Raw genomic sequence first — 9,504 nt, forward strand, 5'->3', positions numbered from 1 at the left:
ACACTTTAGGGATCACCACGCAGCAGAAAAAGACTTCCTCAAGCTGCTTTCACTCTAGACCCCCGTCCACAGTCCACTGGTTCTGGGGCAGAAACATGATCAAAAGTAGGCCAATTAAAGGATTTAGTTCATTCTGGGCTGCTCTCTTGAGGCAGAGAGCTGGTCACAGAGACAGGAGGGAGTGTGGAAGAGGCTCTACCTCACTGATTTTAATCCCTGGTTTCAGCTATGCCTGAGGCTGACTGTAATTCCTTGAATTTTGTGAAACATTTCAATGTCCTCAAATAAATACCCACTTTAACAGGCAGAAAGAAAGAATAGTTCCCATTTGTGATGTCTGCCACCCAAGAGATCGAACACTGAAAAGTCAGAGACCCTTAAGTAAGCCTCAGGTAACAAGAGTAGTGAGGGTCAGGGGAGACAAGAGTTGTGAGGGTCAGGGGAGATTGGAGGTCACACGAAGACACATTCTCTCCTCTGACAGCATCTTACTGTTCTTCCATCAAGCGGCTGAACTTCTGCCGGGCCAGATCCATTAGCCCGTCTACCTCACTCTTGGAGCGTTTGAAGTTCTCAATGCTGAATGCGTAGACCGTCACCTCAAGGATGCCCAGGTTCAAACACCAGCGCAGAGTCTAAGAGGGGAGAAGGCAAGGAGATGGGATACAAGGAGGAACGAGAAGGGAAGTAAGAGTACTTTGGCCCTGACTTGGAGTTGGAGGTGGGAGAGAGATTTTTCTGCTCTCCAAACCTGGGTAAGGTAGGATAACACCGGTGCTTATGTTAGACTAATGGACCAAATAAGCAGAAAACACCATTTAAGAAACTGAAAAATGTGGTCTTAGTACTATGCTGAAGCCATTTTTACTTATTGGGAAGAACACTCCACTGAGGGCATGAAGATCTAAGCTCTAGTCTCTGACTGCATCCTATGTGAACACACAGGCAAATCATTTAACCTCTCTGGGCCTCTGTCTCCTGTCTGTAAAACGGGATCACAGTGCATCTCTACCAAGCGGTTAATGAACCACAGAAAACACAAGGAAACTACACGATTCGGAGAGACTGAGAGGGTGATGCATTACAGGAATAAAAGCAACAACGGGATGACTGTGAGGCATTTAATAGTCTGCAAAGAGTTTTCACAGACATTATTTTATTTGATTCTTAAAATAACCACTTCAAAATGTTTTCATGCCTAATTCATAGATAATAAAAATAGGCTCGGCCGGTGCCGCGGCTCACTAGGCTAATCCTCCACCTGTGGCGCCGGCACACCGGGTTCTAGTCCCGGTCGGGGCGCCGGATTCTGTCCCGGTTGCCCCTCTTCCAGGCCAGCTCTCTGCTGTGGCCAGGGAGTGCAGTGGAGGATGGCCCAAGTGCTTGGGCCCTGCACCCCATGGGAGACCAGGAGAAGCACCTGGCTCCTGCCATTGGATCAGCGCAGTGCGCCGGCCGCGGCGGCCATTGGAGGGTGAACCAACGGCAAAGGAAGACCTTTCCCTCTGTCTCTCTCTCTCTCACTGTCCACTCTGCCTGTAAAAATTAAATAAATAAAATAAAAATAGGCTCATAATTGAAGAAATGCCAAAAATCAGAGCCAGCACTGTAGCACAGCAGGTTGAGGCGTGGCCTGCACTGGCATCCCATATAGACACTGGTTCAAGTCCCGGCTGCTCCACTTCTGATCTAGCTCCCTGCTAATACACCTGGAAAAGCAGCAGCAGATGGCCCAAGTTCCTAGGCCCCTGCACCAACATGGGAGACCCAGATTGAAGCTCTTGGCTCCTGGCTTTGGACTGGCCTAGCCCCAGCCATTGTGACCATCTGGGGAGCAGGTAGTAGATCTCTCTGTCTGTCTCTCCTTCTCTCTCTGTAACTCTGCCTTTCAAATAAATAAATAAATAAATAAATCTTAAAAAAAAGTCAAAAATCTACAAAACTATTGTATGATTTATTATAAGATGTTCTAGGACAGGCAAAATTAATCTATCATTACAGAAATCAAAACAGTAGTAGTAGAGAAAGAAGGTGGAGGTGGGTCAGAGGTAACTAGGAAAGGGACATGAAGGAATTTTCTAGAGAGATGGTTCTACACTGTCAGGAATATGGGTTATTGGGATGGGGAATCTTCTATTCTGCCAATGGTCATTTGGATATTTACAACATCATTTGCAGTCCATATAAAATTATCAACTTAAAAATTAGCCAGGTACAGATTTATTGAATTTTAAGTCCCACCTGCAGTTGTCTTGGCAAGGCCAGACTAAATGATTTCAGGCCGTGGGCCAGATATTCCCCACCCCTGGTTTAGAAAGATGAATGCCAATTGTCAAAGCCCCAAAATCTGTGCTTTTCACTCTATGAAATTATTTCTCAATTTTAAAAGAACTGAAATTCATATTTATACTTAGTCTTCTGAGGCTGCTATATAGCAGCACCACTGAAAGTAGAGAGCAGGCTGGAGCTGAGAACACCAATGTTGACATGGGGCACTGGAGTCAGAGGTAGAGAATTAGGGCAGGTGTTGTGGTGCAGTGAATTAAGCCACCATTTGAGAGGCCTGCATCCCATATCAGAGCGCCAGTTCAAGTCCTGGCCACTCCACTTCTGATTCAGCTTCTTGCTGATGTGCCTGGGAAGACAGTGGATAATGGCTCAAATGCACACATCCCTGCCACTCATAGGGGAGACTTGGTGAAGCTTCTGGCAGATGGCTTCAGCCTGGCCCTGCCCACTGTTGTAGCTCTTTGGGGAGTGAACCTGCAGATAGAAGATGGATCTCTCCTTTTCTCTCCTCACACTCACTTGCAGAGTGTCTTTCAAATAAATATCCTAATCCTTTAACAGACATGCATGCAAGCAAATCCACTTCTACTTCAAGAAAATTCCAGGGAGAACACGACACTTGAACAGGTTTAGGCCTCACAGACCTTGCAAGGCACTGACCTCAGTCAACATAGCTGCCACACTTACACGTCAATTTTTTGAGCATTTCCTTTGTGTCAGGCCCTGTGCCACATGCTTTGCATTTTGCATCTTGTTTAATTGTCAATCTCCTAAGATAGAGATGATTGCTAACCCCGTTTTACAGATGAAGAAACTGAGGCAAAGAGAAGCCACATGACTTGCTGCAGGTCAAAAAGCCAGGAAGTAGAACAGCAAGGGTGCCACTGAGTTCTAAGTGTCTCCATAGCCTAAATCTTAAGCACTGCGCCTCACAGTTAGTTACAAAAGAGCTGGGTCTAAAAACTTAAAGACTTCTGGATAGTGTTAGAGAGGACTCCGTTGCCACTCAATCAAGGCAAAAATATTGCTGCCTTGGAATTAGGCCATGTTCTTGGGCCTGGTCCTGTGGGCTATGAACCATATTTCCAATCTTCTTAGTTTCATAAAGGTTGCATTGTTACATTCTTACTGTGAAATGTAATATATTCCAATCTGCAACATGCATTCAAACCAAAAAGTGCTCGGGGTGCCTGTGCAGTAATGCCCCAGTCTGCCTAGCACTGTCCCCAGCTCAACACTGAAAGGTCTATGCCCTGAGAGACCCCTCAGCCCGGACAAAGCAGGATGGGCAGTCACCCAACTTTTGCTCCAGAAACGTCACTTCTAAGAATTTATCCTAAAACTACTATTTATAGTACCCAATAACAGTAGAGCAGCAAAACAGATCAGGTCAATACCTCATGATAAAATGTTCTACAGTCATGAGAACATAGAGTTAGAAAGGCTATAGCTCAACCTAGAAACATACTTGCCAAAATGTCATGTAGAACTAAGGTAAACTGAAGCCATGAATTCAATTTTATAAATGCTAAATTGTGTAGGACATATTATAAAAATTGGATAAAACTTACAATATTAAAACTTATTAAGATGGTAAGAAGAAGCAATTTTGTTCTCATCTCTAATATTTTGTTTTCTTTAAGATTTTACTGGATGGGAGCCAGCGCTGTGGTACAGCAGGTTAAAGCCCCAGCCTGCAGCATTGACATATCATATGGGCGCTGGTTTGAGTCCTGGCTGCTCCACTTCCGATCCAGCTCCCTGCTAGTGTGCCTGGGAAAGCAGTGGAGGATGGGCCAAGTACTTGGGGCCCCTGCAACCACATGGGAGACCCAGAAGAAGCTCTTGGCTCCTGGCTTTGGATCAGCTCAGCTCTGGCCATTGTGGCCATTTGGGGAGTGAACCAGCAGGTGGAAGGCCTCTCTCCCTCTCTGTCTCAACCTCTCTCTGTGATTCTGTCTTTCAAGTAAATAAAAATATATCTTAAAAAAAAAAAAAAAAAAAAGAAACAGGGAACTAATGTCTGTGACCATTTCTTCAAAAAAAATGTTACTGGATGACAGACACAGAGTTAGCAAGCAAGCAATAAAACAGAGAATGAGCTATCAAAACACTCAGACCATAGCAAACCCAGAGCCCAGTCCTCTATGGATTGTTCACGTTGGGTTCTGCCACCCACACCCACCTCAGCCAGCTTGTTGAAGCCTTGAGAGTGGCCCTCCTGCCGCTCCACCTGGCACTTCTTGGCATAACGGCGGTTCCCATCCATTATGAATGCGATGTGTTTGGGCATGGGGCCTGCCTGTGGGACAAGAAGACGGATGAACAGATCTCCTATTCTCTGGGGATGAGGGGAGCACTATCCCTCAGGCTGACAGGGTTGGGCTATATGATAAAATTGCTGGGGAACAGAATTAGACATTTCACACTTGTAGCTCAATAAAAGAGCATTCGGCACTTTCATTTGTTTTTATTTATATATTTATTGAGGACTTATTACATGCCAAATACTAAACTGGGCTCTTCCTACTTCATCTATCTTACAACTCTATAAGGTAAATGGTATCACATCAGTTTTATAGATAAAAAACTGGGCTCACTGAGATCAAGTGATTTGCACAAGTCAAACAGCTCAGAAGATGCAAAGTAGACATTCACACTACAGTCTGTCTGCTTCCAGAGTTCATCTTTTTTTTTTTTTTTTTTTTTGACGGGCGGAGTTAGAGAGAAACAGAGAAAGGTCTTCCCTCTGTTGGTTCACCCCCAAAATGGCTGCTATGGCCGGCGCGCTGTATTGATCCGAAGCCAGGAGTCAGGTGCTTCCTCCCGGTCTCCCATGCGGGTGCAGGGCCCAAGCACTTGGGCCATCCTCCACTGCACTCCCGGACCACAGCAGAGAGCTGGACTGGAAGAGGAGCAACCGGGACAGAACTGGCGCCCCAACCAGGACTAGAACCCAGAGTGCCGCGCCGCAGGCAGAGGATTAGCCTAGTGAGCCGCAGCGCCGGCCCAGAGTTCATCTTTAACAATATGCTTTTGAGGCCAGCATTGTAGTACAGTGGACTAAGTCACCACCTGTGACGCTGGCATCCCATGTGAGCTCCAGTCTGAGTTCCAGCCGCTCCACTTCTGATCCAGCTCCCTGCTAATGCAGGGAAAGCAGCAGAGGATGGCCCAAGCACTTGGCTGCCTGCTACCCAAGTGGGAGACCAGGAAGGAGTTCCAGGCTGATGGCTTTGGCCTGGACCAGCCCCAGTCATTGAGGCCATTTAGGGAATAAACCATAGATGGAAGATCTGTCTCTCTTTCTCCTTCCCTCTCTGGAACTCTACCTTTCAAATGCATAAATAAATCTTTTTTAAAAAATCATATGCTCTTCACCACCACTGCGATTCGCTTGGACCTCAACCAGGAGGCAAAGGAAGGATGCTGACAGGCACAGTCAACACAGAAGGCGTCTTCCACACACACAATCGGTGCACCCACTTCTCAGGCCTAACCAACTAATGCCACCCGGGGCCTGAGACTCAATGTGCTTCGGATCTTCTGATTTTACAGAGAATCAAACATCAGGGTTTTCATAAAAATATAACCTTCAGTAAGTATATCAGAGCAAGAAAACGTATCTGGCTCAGAGCAGTAAGCAAAAATGGGGATTAGTTTTCCATCTAAATCCAGAGCAGTTAAGACACCTGCATCCCAGACCGGAGAACCTGGGTTTGACGCCAGCTCTGGCTCAAGAGTCTGACTTCCTGCTAACACAGACCTGCGAGGCAAAAGGAACAGCTAAGTCATCAGTTCCTGCCACGTGGGAGACCTGAACTGAGATTCAGGCTTCACCAGTCCAGCCTTGGCCACTGCAGGCAGTGGGGGAGTGAATCAGCAGGCGGAAGCTTCCTCTCCCTCCCTCTCTCTCAAATAAGTAATAAATTGAAAAATTAAAAGTAAATTTTTAAAAATCCAGCATATGGTACTAGGATCAATGATTCAACGTACAGAGAAACAAATCTAACATCTAACAGTCTCTGCTCACCCCGGCTCCCAGTTAGGACAAAAATCCGCGGACACAGCCATCTGAAGTTACCTTGCAGTTTTAATGCTCTTTGGTTCCTTTGCTGAGTTCCACTTCACATCATGCATTGCTCAGATTCAACAACAGGTTTTGGTGCAAGACTATGCACACGACCAGAAGGTCCACCGGTGCTCTGGCCCACTGCTCACCTTTATGATGTTGGCACAGAACCGCTCCCAAAGGGACAGTTCTCCTTCCTTGATCCATGACATAGTTCTCGCCCGGTCAGAGGATCACCCCAGAATAACAAGACACCAGTCTGGAAACCTTGCATAAACAAGAAAAGAGAGGGAGACGTCACCAGGGCTTGCAAACAGCTACAGCGGATTTCTCGAGATTGATCCCCGACTGCACAGCGCGACTAGCACGAGAATCTTACGTAGAACTGCACCGGCCAATGAGACCTCTCCGGTTCTCCTGGCTTCGTGCACCTTGGCCCCTGGCCATTTTCCTCATTATCTGCACTCACTTCTTCTGAACATCTACATCTGCTTGCTGCCACATCACGGCGCCTACGTCTCGATCATTCGCCGCGTCCTCCTCCATCTTCCCCCAAGTCATTTCCCATTCTGCGCTCCCAGTCACCAACCCGTGCAGTTGCGGCACTCGCTACCTCCTACTTCACTGGTATTGTAATTTTCTGTTCCCTCGGCTGTCCCTCGATCCTTCCCGCAGCTGCCTCCCCGCCCAGCCATCTCCCTCTCCTCCGTTTCACCCCTTCCTCCCACCACCTGATCCGCTCCGCTGGGCTTCTTCCAACGGCTCCAGTGGGCCGACACTTCCTCACGACACGGCGCTGAAAGACCACGTCATCGCAGCGCGCTGGGCCACGCTCCTCCCGCCAGCCAATGGGCGGGGCGTGGCCCTGCGCCTGCCGGGTAGTGGAAGGAGCGGCGGGAGCTCTGTGGCCCTGCAGTGCGCGTTCGTCCGCTGGCGGCGGGCGGCGGCGAGGGTGGAAGCTGAGCCCACGTGACGGAGCAGGGGCGGGCGGGCGGCCGGCCGGGCTTCGGGCCGTGCATTGGGGAAGGCTGGGTCCAGCCCGGCAGGGGGAGGCGAGAGGCCTGCGGACCAGATCGGACGGCCTCCGGCAAACGTGCCGTCAGCTAAGCACGAAGGGGATCCCGCCTCGCAAGTTGAGGCGCCCCTAGGCCGCTGACGTCGTTCTGTAGCCGGGCACTACGTTGGGAAGCCGCAGGTCTGACTTCGTTAGAAGCCCTGGTACAAGCCTTAAGTCATACTTCTGCTCTGTGCTTAGTTTGGGAACCAGTTGCTAGCCCCAGTTAGTCTTACAGGGGCGCTGAATGTCCGTCCATTTTGTGCTGCTTTAGGGCACCCAGATGGTAGGATTTACAGGTTCCTACAAGAGGTAAGGCTACAAGGAGTTCTGCAAAACCCAGGTCATTATTTAACGGAGACAAAATCGGCGTCAGCTCTGTACCCATCCTTTTTTTAAAGAGATCGGAGGGAGGGCTTTAAGAGCTTTTAGAAAATGGTGCATGAATCTTAAGAACTGAGTCACAGGAGAAATTGCTACTTCGACTTCCTCAAATAAAAACGGGAAAAAAACTTTACAGAATCTCATGCGACCAGTATTTTTCTTTTAACTCATAGCGCAACCTCCATATGGATGATTTGCGTAGGTGACAGAATTTTCAAAGGACCGTCCGCCTCTCACTTCGCATGGCTCATCTCATCAAGCAGTTGTTGCACACCGTCCATCCCATAGCCACTGTGTGCCTTCCACTCCCCGATGAAAGGGTCATGTATGGAGTAACATACTTGAAGAAAGCCCTAGAGAAAAGTAACCCGCCCGTGAACATTTCCCGTCCTGGCTTTGCAACCTAGGAGCAAATTTCAGCCTCGCTTATTTGCGTTTTCCAAGAATATTTACTGAAGCTCAGTGGTTTGCTGGCTGTGAGCATCCACTGTCACCTCTGACTCTGGGTACAATTAGTTAAGGGGCCACAAAGTCCCTGGAGTTGATAGGAAGCTTCCTACCCTCACTCTGGTAATGTTGCCAGGGCTCGAGGATTTAATCCAGTTTCTCTGTTTCCTTGCACTTTGTGTTAATACTTGGTTTGCCTCCAATTAAGTTTTATCCTTTTTAAATCCTCCTTCCCCTCGGGGGAGATGAATGTTTAAAAACTCAGTGTTCATTAGAAGGCTAGCAAACGTTGACTCAAAGAGAATGTTGTCTAAATCAAGTCAGTGAATCTCCTCTGGCCTCAACTTCCCCAGCTCCACATATTTCCATTCCTTGGGGTGCTGCAGGGGTTAATTAATTACGATTTGTAAAGGGCTTTGAGGAGTAGGGGACTATTATTAGGGTCTCATGCCCCAAGCCAAGGCCCCATCCTTTCATCCCAGCCAGTGGCACAGGCAACCCCATTCTTATGCATGCCAAGCCTCTAATCCCCTCTTGAATGTGGCAGCTTCCAAGGAGAGGACAAGAGCCTTAACTAGAAACAAAAATCCACCATAATGAGGTGCTAAGAGGACTGAACTTTCAAGATTCATTCCTTAACAAAGTGACCGAACAGAAAAACTTAATGGTTCTTCTGTGACTTCTGAGTCCCCATCCAAGCAGGTGGGAATCCTGGGAGAAAAGCACCCTAAATAACTGACAAGGAGATGACAGTTTCAGTACCAATAAGTCTTGATTTATTCATTGTATTTCCCCAGGGAAAGGAGAAGGGATGGGGAGAGTCAGCATATGTGTTACAAAGCAATTAGAAAATGGGAAAGGAGGAACCCAGTACAGCAAAAATCAACCTTCAAATACACACTCCCCAGTGATGGGGTCACCAAACCCAAGGGGGCTTATTCTCCTGCAGTTCAGGAATGGGGGGGGGGGTCAGCCAAAGAACAGACGCAAGCTTTCCTACCCTGCCTCCCTCCCGCCCATAAATTCAAGATTTCACATAAAGCTTTGGTTTCTAGCAGTAAACATGGAGTTACATTCGTCCGTCTCCTATCAAACAATCTTATGGCCACTTTGACATAAGTTTCTTGCACCTGCATAAAAGTTCCTGAGTGACTTGGATGTACATTCATAGTCCCCTTCTTGATCTCCAAACCCCTTTTCTACACAGAAGGTGCCCAATAGCTTCTCTTCTTTCGGATAAATTGAGGTCTGACCCATC

General features: G+C 47.8%; 1 protein-coding gene across 13 annotated transcripts in view; it reads right to left on the reverse strand.

Moving 5' to 3' along the window:
• Nucleotides 1–7,151, reverse strand: part of DHDDS (dehydrodolichyl diphosphate synthase subunit) — a 38,282-nt gene extending 31,131 nt beyond the window's left edge. For 4 of the 13 annotated variants that reach the window (XM_089301289.1, XM_089301288.1, XM_089301287.1 and 1 more), the window contains exons 1-3: nt 7,093–7,151; nt 6,511–6,628; nt 4,475–4,591 (exon numbers count right to left, since the gene is read on the reverse strand). In XM_089301289.1, coding sequence (XP_089157415.1) covers nt 4,475–4,554 — 80 coding nt within the window. In that variant the 5' untranslated portion in view covers nt 4,555–4,591; nt 6,511–6,628; nt 7,093–7,151. Of the gene's footprint in view, nt 1–492; nt 636–4,474; nt 4,592–6,373; nt 6,629–6,740 lie in introns of all 13 variants that reach the window. The other 9 variants (XM_089301279.1, XM_089301276.1, XM_089301284.1 and 6 more) reach the window with 5 other exon arrangements.
• Nucleotides 7,152–9,504: the final 2,353 nt, after the last annotated feature.

Source organism: Oryctolagus cuniculus, chromosome 7, assembly GCF_051225735.1.
Source record: "Oryctolagus cuniculus isolate XC-2025 breed Fujian yellow rabbit chromosome 7, ASM5122573v1, whole genome shotgun sequence".
In the NCBI taxonomy this organism is placed as follows: Eukaryota; Metazoa; Chordata; class Mammalia; order Lagomorpha; family Leporidae; genus Oryctolagus; species Oryctolagus cuniculus.